This window comes from Nerophis lumbriciformis, linkage group LG39, assembly GCF_033978685.3.
Source record: "Nerophis lumbriciformis linkage group LG39, RoL_Nlum_v2.1, whole genome shotgun sequence".
Classification (NCBI taxonomy): Eukaryota; Metazoa; Chordata; class Actinopteri; order Syngnathiformes; family Syngnathidae; genus Nerophis; species Nerophis lumbriciformis.
In genome coordinates this window covers 20,591,650-20,609,506 of record NC_084586.2, presented here as the reverse complement: position 1 = coordinate 20,609,506, position 17,857 = coordinate 20,591,650, and the positions used below count along the sequence as shown (strand labels likewise).

General features: G+C 40.5%; 2 protein-coding genes across 4 annotated transcripts in view; both read right to left on the bottom strand.

Annotated features, from left to right (window-relative positions):
• Positions 1 to 17,857, bottom strand: part of rabgap1 (RAB GTPase activating protein 1) — a 244,158-nt gene that overhangs the window by 77,857 nt on the left and 148,444 nt on the right. The window lies entirely within an intron of this gene.
• On the bottom strand, positions 15,436 to 17,134 carry LOC133577866 (probable G-protein coupled receptor 21). Its single transcript, XM_061931950.2, is given in 1 exon segment — positions 15,436 to 17,134. A coding segment is annotated over 1 exon segment (1,218 nt). The 5' UTR covers positions 16,997 to 17,134; the 3' UTR covers positions 15,436 to 15,778.

The following is a 17,857-nucleotide window of genomic DNA, read 5'->3' as shown; positions in this document are numbered from 1 at the left end:
AATTTTCAAAATAAAATGCACTGTGTTTACGGCGGATCACATTTCTCTCACAGTAGAGGTTTAGATATAAAGTTTATTGTGACTTTGCTATTACTGTGTGGGTTAACAAAATAATAATAATAATAATAATAATGATAATAATAATAATAATAATAAGAATAATGATAATGATTATAATAATAATAATAGGTATTATTATTATTATTAATAATAATTATAATTTCAGCATTCTAGGGATATAAGATGTACGGTAGGTTATCTGTTAGGAATATTACCATCTGTATTTAAACTTGATTCATGTTGATTATGCCTGCAGCACAATGCCAAAAAAAGAAAGGATACAGAAAAGGAAGGGCTTCACGGTGGCAGAGGGGTTAGTGCATCTGCCTCACAATACGAAGGTCCTGAGTAGTCTTGGGTTCAATCCCGGGCTCGGGATCTTTCTGTGTGGAGTTTGCATGTTCTCCCCGTGACTGCGTGGGTTCCCTCCGGGTACTCCGGCTTCCTCCCACTTCCAAAGACATGCACCTGGGGATAAGTTGATTGGCAACACTAAATTGGCCCTAGTGTGTGAATGTGAGTGTGAATGTTGTCTGTCTATTTGTGTTGGCCCTGCGATGAGGTGGCGACTTGTCCAGGGTGTACCCCGCCTTCCGCCCGATTGTAGCTGAGATAGGCTCCAGCGCCCCCCGCGACCCCAAAGGGAATAAGCGGTAGAAAATGGATGGACAGAAAAGGAAGGAGAAGGAGCGCCAGGAAGCAGCTAAGGGTAGCAGACCTCTTAATGCATGGCTAAAACCAAGTACTAGCATCATGGAAGCCCTGAATTTACATTGAGGAGCATATTTGGGTATGGGTGGCCTCCATCCTACAGCCCTCTACTGGCCCCTGGTCCATATTTTTGGCCCTGTATTGCGTTTCAGTTGTTTAGTCTGAGCATTAAGTGAGAAAGACCATAAGTTACAACTTGATGGTGTTTTCATCAAGTTAAGGGAAGAAGGACAGATTTTCTCATTTAAGTTTTTTTCCATTTGAGTATTTATTTTTGTATTTTTTTTCAAAGTTCATGTTGCACTGTTCAATGTTCAATATTAAAGTGCTTATCTTTAACAATAAATAGCCTAATAATAAACCAGTTTTTTGTTGCTTTTCATGTCTTCCAAGCCTATGATAATGTAAATTAACTCATTATGACAATAATTTGTTGACACAAAAGAAATGGCAATCACTTTTACCTACAAAGGACACACAGCTAAGTAGTTAGCTTCCTATTAGCAAATTTAATTTTACATTAATTTCCATATTGTGTAAAGGACCAAAAAAAAATGTCCTGCCCTTTTCTGACTTTGAGCCCCTGCCCCTCTATAATCATGTGCACGTCCCTGCAAGACGTACTTATAAAAAGTCATATAGTTCAGGTTAAAGTGGAGCAGAACACACGCCACACACTCCTGTTGCATTCAGGGGGTATGGTTTTGTGTGGGAAAAGACAGCTTCAGTAATGTGATGAGTTGGAAAAAATAAGAGGATGTGAGGTAAACGATAACTGATTTTTTTTTCTCGTTCTTTTTTTATGTGTACTGTTGATGTGTAATACCCATCCTTCTCCAAAGTAATGTGCTTCTAAACACATCATTCTTCATTTTGACTTACTTTACAACAGCGCTGCTTACTGTCAAATCCTCTTTTTGCTGCAACTTAATAAGTCTTCTTTAGTGGGAACACATATTTCTCTTTTCCATCTACCTGTTAAAGCTGTGGTTGCCTTTTGCACTTTAAGACCTGCCCTGGGTCTCTATAGACATTAAAACAATGGATTTATGCCATTCACTGCAAAGGCAACTTTTCTTACCTATTGGTACCTGCTGATGTGTATTTGGGATCTGCATAAGTCCCGAATATTGTCCCATTAGCAATATGGCTAGGAGTGATGTATTCACAGCATATAGAATAGATAAAATAGAAAGTACTTTATTGATCCCTGGGGGAAATTCAGCACCACAGTTCGCTTACAATAGACACTTTTTTACATGTGAATAATATAAATACAGTCTATTATACAGCATTATTCACATGTGAATAATATAAATACAGTCTATTATACAGCATTATTCACATGTGATTAATATAAATACAGTCTATTATACAGCATTATTCACATGTGAATAATATAAATACAGTCTATTATACAGCATTATTCACATGTGAATAATATAAATACAGTCTATTATACAGCATTATTCACATGTGAATAATATAAATATAGTCTATTATACAGCATTATTCACATGTGAATAACATAAATACAGTCTATTATACAGCATTATTCACATGTGAATAATATAAATACAGTCTATTATACAGCATTATTCACATGTGAATAACATAAATACAGTCTTATACAGCATTATTCACGTGTGAATAATATAAATACAGTCTATTATACAGCATTATTCACACGTGAATAACATAAATACAGTCTTATACAGCATTATTCACATGTGAATAATATAAATACAGTCTATTATACAGCATTATTCACATGTGAATAACATAAATACAGTCTATTATACATCATTATTCACGTGGGAATAATATAAATACAGTCTATTATACAGCATTATTCACATGTGAATAATATAAATACAGTCTATTATACAGCATTATTCACATGTGAATAACATAAATACAGTCTATCATACAGCATTATTCACATGTGAATAATATAAATACAGTCTATTATACAGCATTATTCACATGTGAATAATATAAATACAGTCTATTATACTGCATTATTCACATGTGAATAACATAAATACAGTCTATTATACAGCATTATTCACATGTGAATAATATAAATACAGTCTATTATACAGCATTATTCACATGTGAATAATATAAATACAGTCTATTATACAGCATTATTCACATGTGAATAATATAAATACAGTCTATTATACAGCATTATTCACATGTGAATAACATAAATACAGTCTATTATACAGCATTATTCACATGTGAATAATATAAATACAGTCTATTATACAGCATTATTCACATGTGAATAATATAAATACAGTCTATTATACAGCATTATTCACATGTGAATAATATAAATACAGTCTATTATACAGCATTATTCACATATGAATAACATAAATACAGTCTATTATACAGCATTATTCACATGTGAATAACATAAATACAGTCTATTATACAGCATTATTCACATGTGAATAATATAAATACAGTCTATTATACAGCACTATTCACATGTGAATAACATAAAAACAGTCTTATTCACATGTGAATAACATGAATATACAGATAGCCAGCGGTCTAGTAGCCATCTGGGGGCCAACCAAAATAACTTGACCATTAATTGTACTTGCAAGAATATTCAGCACAGCATTTACCTATATGGCCTGATCCAAACAACCTTCCCTAGTCATGGTGCAGAAATCAACAAACATGGTCACACATGACACGAGCTGCTCTTTGAACAGTCTTTGTTTCCTCCAAACATCAGTTGTCCTCTGACGTGTAGGAAGGCTTCACCTCGCTCGTTAGCCCGCAGCTAATGAAGCTTTTCTCTTTGTTTTGCTCAAAAAGTGCTGTGGCCACTTCCAGAGGGGAAGTGGGCGGGGAAAATAAAGCGTGCGGCAGAAGAAAGGCAGGAAGGAGAAAAAGTAGCACGAATATGGATCCATGACGTCAGCACCGTGTGGGAAGTGTAAAAGCCAGCCAGGAAGTGATAAGCTTTCATGTTTGTGTGAGCGCCACATCATTACTGCAGCTTCCTGCTGAAGACGGCGGGGCTCACTAGCTAGCTAGCCAGCTAGCGTGACACATCAGGACAAACATGTCTCACCGCGCAGCAAGGCTAGCCACGTGCTAGCATGCTAACGTTAACTTTTTCAAACAATTTTGTAGCTTGATACATCACAGTCATATCACTTGCTAACTGTTAATATGATACCTTTTAACAGTACATCTAACAGTACATGTAACAGCACATGTAACAGTACATCTAACAGTACATGTAACAGCACATGTAACAGTACATGTAACGGTACATGTAACAGTGTATGTAACGGTACATGTAACAGCACATGTAACAGTACATGTAGCAGTACATGTAACAGTACATGTAGCAGTACATGTAACAATACATGTAGCAGTACATGTAACAGTACATGTAGCAGTACATGTAACAGTACATGTAGCAGTACATGTAACAATACATGTAGCAGTACATGTAACAGTACATGTAGTACATGTAACAGTACATGTAGTACATGTAACAGTACATGTAGCAGTACATGTAACAGTACATGTAACAGTACATGTAACGGTACATGTAACAGTGCATGTAACAGTACATGTAACAGTACATGTAACAGCACATGTAACAGTACATGAAACAGCACATGCAACAGCACATACAACAGCACATGTAACAGCACATGTAACAGCACATGTAACAGTACATGTAACAGCACATGTAACAGTACATGTAGCAGTGCATGTAACAGTACATGTAACAGCACATGTAACAGTACATGTAGCAGTGCATGTAACAGTACATGTAACAGCACATGTAACAGTACAATTAACAGTACATGTAGCAGTACATGTAACAGTACATGTAACAGTACATGTAGTACATGTAACAGTACATGTAGTACATGTAACAGTACATGTAGCAGTACATGTAACAGTACATGTAACAGTACATGTAACGGTACATGTAACAGTGCATGTAACAGTACATGTAACAGTACATGTAACAGCACATGTAACAGTACATGAAACAGCACATGCAACAGCACATACAACAGCACATGTAACAGCACATGTAACAGCACATGTAACAGTACATGTAACAGCACATGTAACAGTACATGTAGCAGTGCATGTAACAGTACATGTAACAGCACATGTAACAGTACATGTAGCAGTGCATGTAACAGTACATGTAACAGCACATGTAACAGTACAATTAACAGTACATGTAGCAGTACATGTAACAGTACATGTAGCAGTACATGTAACAGTACATGTAGCAGTGCATGTAACAGTACATGTAGCAGTACATGTAACAGTACATGTAGCAGTGCATGTAACAGTACATGTAACAGCACATGTAACAGTACATGTAACAGTACATGTAACAGTACAACATACACCTGGTCACACAGCACAGGTAACATGTATTGATGACAACATACACCTGGTCACACTGCATGTATTGATGACAACATACACCTGGTCACACAGCATGTATTGATGACAACATACACCTGGTCACACAGCACAGGTAGCATGTATTGATGACAACATACACCTGGTCACACAGCACAGGTAGCATGTATTGATGACAACATACACCTGGTCACACAGCATGTATTGATGACAACATACACCTGGTCACATGACAACATACACCTGGTCACACAGCATGTATTGATGACAACATACACCTGGTCACACAGCATGTATTGATGACAACATACACCTGGTCACACAGCATGTATTGATGACAACATACACCTGGTCACACTCACAGGTAGCATGTATTGGTTGTCTAAAGTCAGCTGCTTACAAAAGCTGAGTGATGAGTCATCAATTATCTGTGGACTATTTCCACTGGAAAATGTCCATAAAGGAGAAAGTGTCATGTGTGTGTGTGTGTGTGAGCGCTTTAGTGTGTAAGGGCCAAAGAGCATTATTAGGCTTTTATTTTGACACCAGGACACAATGTGGGCTGTGACAACAAACAATCCATCAACTAGTGGCAGCAGCAACAACAACAACACCCGTCATTTTTATTCACCTTGCAGCAAAAACAACAAGTCTTCACAACATTTTACAGCACAATAAATAAGACATTTCCTCAAGTGGCAAACATTCAACACGCCGCGTGACCGTGGCATCAAACACGAGGACATTTGGCACTGACATTTCGTTGTTGCTGCTGTAGGAGCACACGCGGACACGCTCACACTCCTCATGTTTGGCTCCGAGTGGGATTGCTTTGCTATGCACCATAGCAGTCACCTCAAAAGAGCAGTGACCAAGTGGCTCTCTCCTCTTTAACAGCACATTTCAGCAGCTTTCCATGCCATCTAAGCTGCTAGAAGAAATATAGCTATATTCAAGATATTCAAAGAAAAAAAAGCATTTTGGTTTGGAATATTTGAGTTTTGCCACTGACGTGTGAAAGTATGTAGCTTGTCAATATAGCAGAATAGAAAAAGCATTCATTTTGGTATGGAATGTTTTATTTTTGTTATGTTGCATGTCAACAAAACTGCATTTTAAAAGTATATTTTATAGTCTTTTGATGGAATCTGGGTGTGTTAATATAGCAGAATATAAAAATCAAGTATTTAACCAAACAGACGGCAGTTTAGTTAGGAATATTGAAGTTCTATTAGGTAATTGTCATGTCTGTGTGACCATGTTTTGTATTAGTCATGTTTTGTTTTGTTTAGTTATTGGACTCTTTAGTTTCTGGCTTTTCACTCCCTTGTCTTGTTTCCATGGTTACCCATTAGTTTCACCTGTTCCACGTTTGGACTCATTGTGCACTCTTGTTTGTCACCATAGCAACCCGTTAGTTTTCACCCGTCACGTCACGCACCTGTTTCACGTTTTGAGTCACGCACCTGTTTTCGTTAATCATGTCTGTAGTATTTAAGTTCATTGTTTTCAGTTTGTCTTCCTGGCGACATCCCGCATTTATGCTCTTCACACCCCTGACTTTCTGCTTCTCACTCTGTTTACCTCTGCGCACTTCATGCCATGTCAAGTAAGTTTTTTCTATTCATGCCACAGTTAGCGACTTTTGTTCATGTCCATAGTTTTTTGCCCACGTGCAAGTCTTTTTGTTTCGTTAGTCAAGTTTGTACTTCCGCCTTGAGCGCGCTTTTTGTTCCTTTGTTAGTGTAAAATAAATAATGTCTTTACCTTCACGCCTTGCCCGCGCCAACTTTCATTTGCATTCCGGGAAAACAAACCCCAAAGTCTAAGTCTTGACAGGTAATATGTCAACAAAACTGCATTTTAAAAGCATATTTTAGAATCTTTTGGTGGAATCTGGGCCCGTTATTATAGCAGAATATAACAAAAATCAAGTATTTAACCAAACAGACGTCCTTTTGGTTTGAAATAGTTGAATGTCGTTACGTAATATGTCACCAAAACTGCATTTTAAAGGTATATTTTAGAATCTTTTGATAGAATCTGGTCATGTTACTAAAACAGAATATACAAATCAAGTATTTAACCAAACAGACGTCCTTTAGGTTTGAAATAGTTGAATGTTGTTAGGTAATATGTCAACAAATCTGCATTTTAAAGTATATTTTAGAGTCTTTTGATGGAATCTGGGTGTGTTAATATAGCAGAATATAAAAATCAAGTATTTAACCAAACAGACGGCAGTTTAGTTAGGAATATTGAAGTTCTATTAGGTAATTGTCATGTCTGTGTGACCATGTTTTGTATTAGTCATGTTTTGTTTTGTTTAGTTATTGGACTCTTTAGTTTCTGGCTTTTCACTCCCTTGTCTTGTTTCCATGGTTACCCATTAGTTTCACCTGTTCCACGTTTGGACTCATTGTGCACTCTTGTTTGTCACCATAGCAACCCATTAGTTTTCACCTGTCACGTCACGCACCTGTTTCACGTTTTGAGTCACGCACCTGTTTTCGTTAATCATGTCTGTAGTATTTAAGTTCATTGTTTTCAGTTTGTCTTCCTGGCGACATCCCGCATTTATGCTCTTCACACCCCTGACTTTCTGCTTCTCACTCTGTTTACCTCTGCACACTTCATGCCATGTCAAGTAAGTTTTTTCTATTCATGCCACAGTTAGCGACTTTTGTTCATGTCCATAGTTTTTTGCCCACGTGCAAGTCTTTTTGTTTCGTTAGTCAAGTTTGTACTTCCGCCTTGAGCGCGCTTTTTGTTCCTTTGTTAGTGTAAAATAAATAATGTCTTTACCTTCACGCCTTGCCCGCGCCAACTTTCATTTGCATTCCGGGAAAACAAACCCCAAAGTCTAAGTCTTGACAGGTAATATGTCAACAAAACTGCATTTTAAAAGCATATTTTAGAATCTTTTGGTGGAATCTGGGCCCGTTATTATAGCAGAATATAACAAAAATCAAGTATTTAACCAAACAGACGTCCTTTTGGTTTGAAATAGTTGAATGTCGTTACGTAATATGTCACCAAAACTGCATTTTAAAGGTATATTTTAGAATCTTTTGATAGAATCTGGTCATGTTACTAAAACAGAATATAAAAATCAAGTATTTAACCAAACAGACGTCCTTTAGGTTTGAAATAGTTGAATGTTGTTAGGTAATATGTCAACAAATCTGCATTTTAAAGTATATTTTAGAATCTTTTGATGAAATCTGGGTGTGTTAATATAGCAGAATATAAAAATCAAGTATTTAACCAAACAGACGGCATTTTGGTTAGGAATATTGAAGTTCTATTAGGTAATTGTCATGTCTGTGTGACCATGTTTTGTATTAGTCATGTTTTGTTTTGTTTAGTTATTGGACTCTTTAGTTTCTGGCTTTTCACTCCCTTGTCTTGTTTCCATGGTTACCCATTAGTTTCACCTGTTCCACGTTTGGACTCATTGTGCACTCTTGTTTGTCACCATAGCAACCCATTAGTTTTCACCTGTCACGTCACGCACCTGTTTCACGTTTTGAGTCACGCACCTGTTTTCGTTAATCATGTCTGTAGTATTTAAGTTCATTGTTTTCAGTTTGTCTTCCTGGCGACATCCCGCATTTATGCTCTTCATAGCCCTGACTTTCTGCTTCTCACTCTGTTTACTCTGCGCACTTCATGCCATGTCAAGTAAGTTTTTTCTATTCATGCCACAGTTAGCGACTTTTGTTCATGTCCATAGTTTTTTGCCCACGTGCAAGTCTTTTTGTTTCGTTAGTCAAGTTTGTACTTCCGCCTTGAGCGCGCTTTTTGTTCCTTTGTTAGTGTAAAATAAATAATGTCTTTACCTTCACGCCTTGCCCGCGCCAACTTTCATTTGCATTCCGGGAAAACAAACCCCAAAGTCTAAGTCTTGACAGGTAATATGTCAACAAAACTGCATTTTAAAAGCATATTTTAGAATCTTTTGGTGGAATCTGGGCCCGTTATTATAGCAGAATATAACAAAAATCAAGTATTTAACCAAACAGACGTCCTTTTGGTTTGAAATAGTTAAATGTCGTTACGTAATATGTCACCAAAACTGCATTTTAAAGGTATATTTTAGAGTATTTTGATAGAATCTGGTCATGTTACTAAAACAGAATATAAAAATCAAGTATTTAACCAAACAGACGTCCTTTAGGTTTGAAATAGTTGAATGTTGGTAGGCAATATGTCAACAAATCTGCATTTTAAAGTATATTTTAGAATCTTTTGATGAAATCTGGGTGTGTTAATATAGCAGAATATAAAAATCAAGTATTTAACCAAACAGACGGCAGTTTAGTTAGGAATATTGAAGTTCTATTAGGTAATTGTCATGTCTGTGTGACCATGTTTTGTATTAGTCATGTTTTGTTTTGTTTAGTTATTGGACTCTTTAGTTTCTGGCTTTTCACTCCCTTGTCTTGTTTCCATGGTTACCCATTAGTTTCACCTGTTCCACGTTTGGACTCATTGTGCACTCTTGTTTGTCACCATAGCAACCCATTAGTTTTCACCCGTCACGTCATGCACCTGTTTCACGTTTTGAGTCACGCACCTGTTTTCGTTAATCATGTCTGTAGTGTTTAAGTTCATTGTTTTCAGTTTGTCTTCCTGGCGACATCCCGCATTTATGCTCTTCACACCCCTGACTTTCTGCTTCTCACTCTGTTTACTCTGCGCACTTCATGCCATGTCAAGTAAGTTTTTCCAAACAGATGGCATTTTGGTTTGAAATACTCAAGGTTTTGTTAGGTAATAAGTCACCAAACTGCATTTTAAAAGTATTTTTTAGAATATTTTGACGGAATGTGGGCATGTTATTATTGCAGAATATAACAAAATCAAGTATTTAACCAAACAGATGGCATTTTGGTTTGAAATATTGGAGGTTTTGTTAGGTAATATGTCTCCAAACTGCATTTCAAAAGTATATTTTAGAATCTCATACTTGCCAACCTTGAGACCTCTGATTTCGGGAGGTGGGGGCGTGGTCGGGGGTGGGGCGGGGCGTGGTTAAGAGGGGAGAAGTATATTGACAGCTATATACTGTGTGTGTATATATATATATATATATATATATATATATATATATATATATATATATATATATATATATATATTTGTATATCTACATCCTGAAAATATGCAAACAAAACTGTGTTTGGATAATTGATACTTCAAACTTGCATAAATAAATCTTAAGGAATATAACATAACTTGGCTTCTGAGAGCTTCAAAATGTAATGAATAAAATGCTAAAGTTGTTGATAAACAAGCAATTATTTTAATAATTAAATATGGTCATATTAAATGAATTATTATGATCATTTAAAATTAATTATTTCAAATATGTTTATTTTAATGTATAATTCTATGGCTGGATGTAATAAGGAGTCAGAAAAAATACAAATAAAAATAGAATTAATTTTGATGTTTTTAGCAAAATATAGTAAACATTTATTTAGTTTTTTTTTTTTTTTTAATTAATAAATATATGTATTTTTAGGTAAGATAAACATAATAATACAATTGATCTCTAGTCTGGATGATTTAGTTCTTGTCACCCTGTTGTCCTCCCGTCGGGAAAAAAGGCTGTCCTCACTCAGGTCCGCATGGAGCTGGAGGGGACGTGGCCTCCAGCTCCGGGTGAAAATCGGGAGATTTTCGGGAGAATATTTGTCCCGGGAGGTTTTCGAGAGAGGCGCTGAATTTCGGGAGTCTCCCGGAAAATTCGGGAGGGTTGGCAAGTATGGAATCTCTTGATGGAATCTGGGTCTGTTAATATTGCAGAATATAAAAAAAATCAAGTATTTAACCAAACTGACAGCATTTTGATTTGAAATATTTGAATGTTGTTAGGTAATACAGGTAAAAGCCAGTAAATTAGAATATTTTGAAAAACTTGATTTATTTCAGTAATTGCATTCAAAAGGTGTAACTTGTACATTATATTTATTCATTGCACACAGACTGATGCATTCAAATGTTTATTTCATTTAATTTTGATGATTTGAAGTGGCAACAAATGAAAATCCAAAATTCCGTGTGTCACAAAATTAGAATATTGTGTAAGGCTAATACAAAAAAGGGATTTTTAGAAATGTTGGCCAACTGAAAAGTATGAAAATGAAAAATATGAGCATGTACAATACTCAATACTTGGTTGGAGCTCCTTTTGCCTCAATTACTGCGTTAATGCGGCGTGGCATGGAGTCGATGAGTTTCTGGCACTGCTCAGGTGTTATGAGAGCCCAGGTTGCTCTGATAGTGGCCTTCAACTCTTCTGCGTTTTTGGGTCTGGCATTCTGCATCTTCCTTTTCACAATACCCCACAGATTTTCTATGGGGCTAAGGTCAGGGGAGTTGGCGGGCCAATTTAGAACAGAAATACCATGGTCCGTAAACCAGGCACGGGTAGATTTTGCGCTGTGTGCAGGCGCCAAGTCCTGTTGGAACTTGAAATCTCCATCTCCATAGAGCAGGTCAGCAGCAGGAAGCATGAAGTGCTCTAAAACTTGCTGGTAGACGGCTGCGTTGACCCTGGATCTCAGGAAACAGAGTGGACCGACACCAGCAGATGACATGGCACCCCAAACCATCACTGATGGTGGAAACTTTACACTAGACTTCAGGCAACGTGGATCCTGTGCCTCTCCTGTCTTCCTCCAGACTCTGGGACCTCGATTTCCAAAGGAAATGCAAAATTTGCATGGTTGGGTGATGGTTTGGGGTGCCATGTCATCTGCTGGTGTCGGTCCACTCTGTTTCCTGAAATCCAGGGTCAACGCAGCCGTCTACCAGCAAGTTTTAGAGCACTTCATGCTTCCTGCTGCTGACCTGCTCTATGGAGATGGAGATTTCAAGTTCCAACAGGACTTGGCGCCTGCACACAGCGCAAAATCTACCCGTGCCTGGTTTACGGACCATGGTATTTCTGTTCTAAATTGGCCCGCCAACTCCCCTGACCTTAGCCCCATAGAAAATCTGTGGGGTATTGTGAAAAGGAAGATGCAGAATGCCAGACCCAAAAACGCAGAAGAGTTGAAGGCCACTATCAGAGCAACCTGGGCTCTCATAACACCTGAGCAGTGCCAGAAACTCATCGACTCCATGCCACGCCGCATTAACGCAGTAATTGAGGCAAAAGGAGCTCCAACCAAGTATTGAGTATTGTACATGCTCATATTTTTCATTTTCATACTTTTCAGTTGGCCAACATTTCTAAAAATCCCTTTTTTGTATTAGCCTTAAGTAATATTCTAATTTTGTGACACACGGAATTTTGGATTTTCATTTGTTGCCACTTCAAATCATCAAAATTAAATGAAATAAACATTTGAATGCATCAGTCTGTGTGCAATGAATAAATATAATGTACAAGTTACACCTTTTGAATGCAATTACTGAAATAAATCAAGTTTTTCAAAATATTCTAATTTACTGGCTTTTACCTGTATGTCACCAAAACTGCATTTTAAAAGCATATTTTAGAATCCTTTGATGGAATCTGGGCCTGTTAATATTGCAGAATATAAAAATCAAGTATTTAACCCAGGTTTGACATAATTGTCACAGAATGCCAGTAAACCCTCTATGACAAACACAGAGTAGTGAACCACGAGTGTGAACGCAGCCTAACATGATTGTGCGTCATGGTCAAACAACAGCAAACATCACGACAACAACAACAACAACAGGAAGGCGGTAGTCGCGTTGGCACCTTTCGCTTTAAATAACAGTCTCATCCAGCCATGGGTCGCATTGTAGCGAGTCACTCGAGCTAGGAAACATGCGAGAAGTACAAAGACAACAAATGTTATTATCTGGCTGCAAATACCGTGAACCCACAACCCGTCCACGCGCTCTAACAGTCACATGTCTAATAAAACAGAGCCCTCTCTAAATGTTCGGGAATGATTTGCTCATCGAGGCAACAAACTGCAGAAACCATTCACAAAAAAACATGACTTGGTACAAAAACAAAAGGTATTTAAAGCTTTGGTGGTTCAAAAACCCTGAAGACACAATGGATGCATTGAGTTTGAGACGGTAGAGATACAAACATGCACACAAACACATGCAGGTCGCAGGGATCCTTTCACACAACAATGGCCTCTCTGTCCGTTTTCTTCCCAGTCCTCCAACTCACGTACATAAGTTCAGGTGCTCCGAGGAACAAAAGGCGGTCCCTCGGTTTCTTCGGGCGAAGGATGTACCAGCTCAACCATGTACCAACGATCCGTGCGGAAACAGACACTCTGGAGGGCTTTTTTTTGCTCCACATTGAAGAGGACCAAGCAGCGATCCAAACCGCCGCTCAGATAAAACTGTTTAAAAACCAGCAGGATAACAGTCAGAGCCTTGCGTGGTCACTGATCATAGAACGATTGTGTCTTACTCCTTTGAGGGCATGTTTGGATTGTGTAAGTGTAAACACGTGACTGTTCCTTCAGTTTCAGCATGTTGGACATGAATAAAAGGTACGAGGTACGAGAAAAGTGCACATCAATCATCAATCAATCAATGTTTACTTATATAGCCCTAAATCACCAGTGTCTCAAAGGGCTGCACAAGCCACGAAGACATCCTGGGCTCAGATCCCACATCAGGGCAAGAAAAAACTCAACCTAATGGGATAACAATGAGAAACCTTGAGTGGTCCGTGCAATGGATGCAGAGTGGATACAGTTAATAGTGTGAGAGTCCAGTCCATAGTAGATCTAACATAATAGTGAGAGTCCAGTCCATAGTGGATCTAACATAATAGTGAGAGTCCAGTCCATAGTGGATCTAACATAATAGTGAGAGTCCAGTCCATAGTGGATCTAACATAACAGTGAGAGTCCAGTCCATAGTGGATCTAACATAATAGTGAGAGTCCTGTCAATAGTGGATCTAACATAATAGTGTGAGAGTCCAGTCCATAGTGGATCTAACATAATAGTGAGAGTCCAGTCCATAGTGGATCTAACATAATAGTGAGAGTCCAGTCCATAGTGGATTTAACATAATAGTGTGAGAGTTCAGTCCATAGTGGATCTAACATAATAGTAAGAGTCCAGTCCATAGTAGATCTAACATAATAGTGAGAGTCCAGTCCATAGTGGATCTAACCTAAGTAGTGTGAGAGTCCAGTCCATAGTGGATCTAACATAATAGTGAGAGTCCAGTCCATAGTGGATCTAACATAATAGTGTGAGAGTCCAGTCCATAGTGGATCTAACATAATAGTGTGAGAGTCCAGTCCATAGTGGATCCAACATAATAGTGTGAGAGTCCAGTCCATAGTGGATCCAACATAATAGTAAGAGTCCAGTCCATAGTAGATCTAACATAATAGTGAGAGTCAAGTCCATAGTGGATCTAACATAGTAGTGTGAGAGTCCAGTCCATAGTGGATCTAACATAAGAGTGAGAGTCCAGTCCATAGTGGATCTAACATAATAGTGTGAGAGTCCAGTCCATAGTGGATCCAACATAATAGTGTGAGAGTCCAGTCCATAGTGGATCTAACATAATAGTGAGAGTCCAGTCCATAGTGGATCTAACATAATAGTGAGAGTCCAGTCCATAGTGGATTTAACATAATAGTGAGAGTCCAGTCCATAGTGGATCTAACATAATAGTGAGAGTCCAGTCCATAGTGGATCTAACATAATAGTGAGAGTCCAGTCCATAGTGGATCTAACATAATAGTGAGAGAGTCCAGTCCATAGTGGATCTAACATAACAGTGAGAGTCCAGTCCATAGTGGATCTAACATAATAGTGTGAGAGTCCAGTCCATAGTGGATCTAACATAGTAGTGTGTGAGTCCAGTCCATGGTGGATCTAACATAATAGTGTGAGAGTCCAGTCCATAGTGGATCCAACATAATAGTGTGAGAGTCCAGTCCATAGTGGATCTAACATAATAGTGAGAGTCCAGTCCATAGTGGATCTAACATAATAGTGTGAGAGTCCAGTCCATAGTGGATCCAACATAATAGTGTGAGAGTCCAGTCCATAGTGGATCTAACATAACAGTGAGAGTCCAGTCCATAGTGGATCTAACATAATAGTGAGAGTCCAGTCCATAGTGGATCTAACATAATAGTGAGAGTCCAGTCCATAGTGGATCCAACATAATAGTGTGAGAGTCCAGTCCATAGTGGATCTAACATAATAGTGTGAGAGTCCAGTCCATAGTGGATCTAACATAACAGTGAGAGTCCAGTCCATAGTGGATCTAACATAATAGTGAGAGTCCAAGAGTTCATCATTGGCTTGTTTTCTGCCGATAAAGCTCGATCGGTCTTACACAAGAACACCCACAAACTTCTGTTTGCATTGTTTTATCTGGCGAATAAATGACAGTTCCGTTCCCCCCACCCCATGATTGAATGACACCTCGGGGAGCAATTTATCCGTGGCTCCGGAGTCCTCTCAGTGGCATTGAGGACGTCTGCGCAACCTCCAAATGTGACAGAAGCAGCGTATGGCAGGATGACGCCTCCCTTCCCGGCTCAGAACATTTAGAAGACACAAGATCGGACCCTTGGATGCGTGCGCTACACGTGACACGTGGTGCCAAGCCCTCTGTCGCCTTTGCGCGATCCGTACCCTTGCCCGCCGCACCCCTGCTCCACTGATCCGACAAAGGCCTTCTTGGGCTTCCTGACCCCGAAGCAGCCGCCGCTGCCGCGCTGCAAGCAGTAGGAGCAGAGGCGCTTCAGGCCTTTCCTGAAGGCGGAGTTGGAGAGGCTGTAGGTGAGACAGTTGCAGAAGCTGTTGCTGATGGCCAGTCAGGTGGTGAGGAAGGAGGCCGCCGGGTGGTGGTAGATCCCGCCGCTCTCCAGTAGAAAGTAGAGGATGTACGGCAGCCAGAGGATGTAGAAAACGCTGGTAATCCGGAACAGCACCATGGCGTATCGTTTATCCGGGTATGTCGGGGACGGCTGCTGGTTTAGGGGTTTGGACAAGCTGGGCAAGTGCCTTCGGTCCGCCGCCCTGTCGTCGTTGACCAAAGATCCAGAGGTCAAGACAGGGTCTTGGTGCTGCTGAGGTCGGTAGCGAGCGTGGCGTTCGCTGATCTCCCGCGTGTGCTGTCGGCAGATCTTGAAGATGTTGCCGTAGGTGAAGCAGACGGTGAGGGTGGCGGGGGCGTACACAAGCGCCACGATGAAGGCGGTGAAGGCCGGGCGGGTCCTCCACTCCAGGGCGCACCACTCCACCACGTCGCCGTGGTAACCCGGCTTTCCCCAGCCGAGGAAGGAGGGCAGAAACACCAGCGCCGAGTACAGCCATATCAGGACGATGCAGCAGCGCACCCGGCATGGCGTGACCAGGGCGGCGTAGGTCAGGGGGCGTGTGATGGCGATGTAGCGGTCCACGCTCACGCACGCCAAAGACACCATCGAGACCGACTTCAAGACGGACACCAGGTAGCCGAACACCTGGCAGGTGAGCTTGGGGTCCAGTCCCTGGAGGTGATGGAGCAGGGACAGGGAAGGGAAGAGGCAGCTGACGCCCACCAGCAAGTCGGCATACGCCATGGTCTGGATGAAGGCGCTGGTGGTGTGCTGGCTGAGCAAAGGCGCACAGTGGAAGACAAAAATCACCACCAGGTTGCCCAAAATGATCAGAACGGTGAGGAGGAGTATAATGGAGACCTCCAGAAGGCAGGTGGTGAAGACTCTGGAATAGCTGATGTCAAGCAGGCAAAATGGAGCGGAGAAGTTTGACGGGTCAGCAGAGTTCTGGTCCAGTGGATACAGCGAAGAATTCATCTTCTGGCCAAGTCTCTCGGGGCTCTCAAGGATACGTTGAGACCAAGGTGGCTCCCCTGCGATGCAACCAGCTGGAGGCTTTCAATCCAAACCAGAAGACCCGTGACTGAATTCCATCCTGACACCTGGTCTCACGGGCAGGAGGGACGGAGAGGACAGAGGAAGGTGAAGTCGTCCTCCGCTTCCACCGACTTCCAGCAAATTAACACATTGTCTGCGACTTTCCGTCCGCCCAGAAGCCTCCTTTGACGAAATTCCCGTCCACTTTATACTCGAGGAGCCTTGAAACCCAAAGACCGCTTCCATGGCTCCTGCTTTCATTTGTGTCCAACGCAGAGTCCAGAGCAAACACACCGCTGGGCATCAAGGATGATGTGGTCTCTGTCCTCTTCACCTGGCTATCATCGCACTTTTTGAGGTCTTTCCCAAGACTTTGCCTTGTCTGGTCCTTGGCAAGCTGCTATTTCTCCCCAGAGCAGCAGCAGCAGCAGCAGCGACGTCTGGAGTGGAAACGCTGGGAGAACCCCCTCGCTTCCTCCTCCTCCTCTTAGTGATTTATCTCTTTCTGGCTCCCTCTCTGAAGAAACGGCCAAAGACACGGAAGCCCCTCCCTCTGCCGTGGCCCGAGCCAATCACGGAGCACAGAGACATGCGGCTGTCTCCGGCCCACGCCCCTCCCAATCTGCCTTCAGCTCTCATGCGCACTCCTTACAATATCACCGCCGCCGTTAAACGCTGTCATAAACGAGCGTTATTCCGCATTATTCTGCCCGGGTGCCTGGCCGCCTCGGAGCAGGAAACCAGGTCGCTGACGAGCGCAGTCGGGAGCACAACAACATTCCTGATATCAATCTGCCTGGC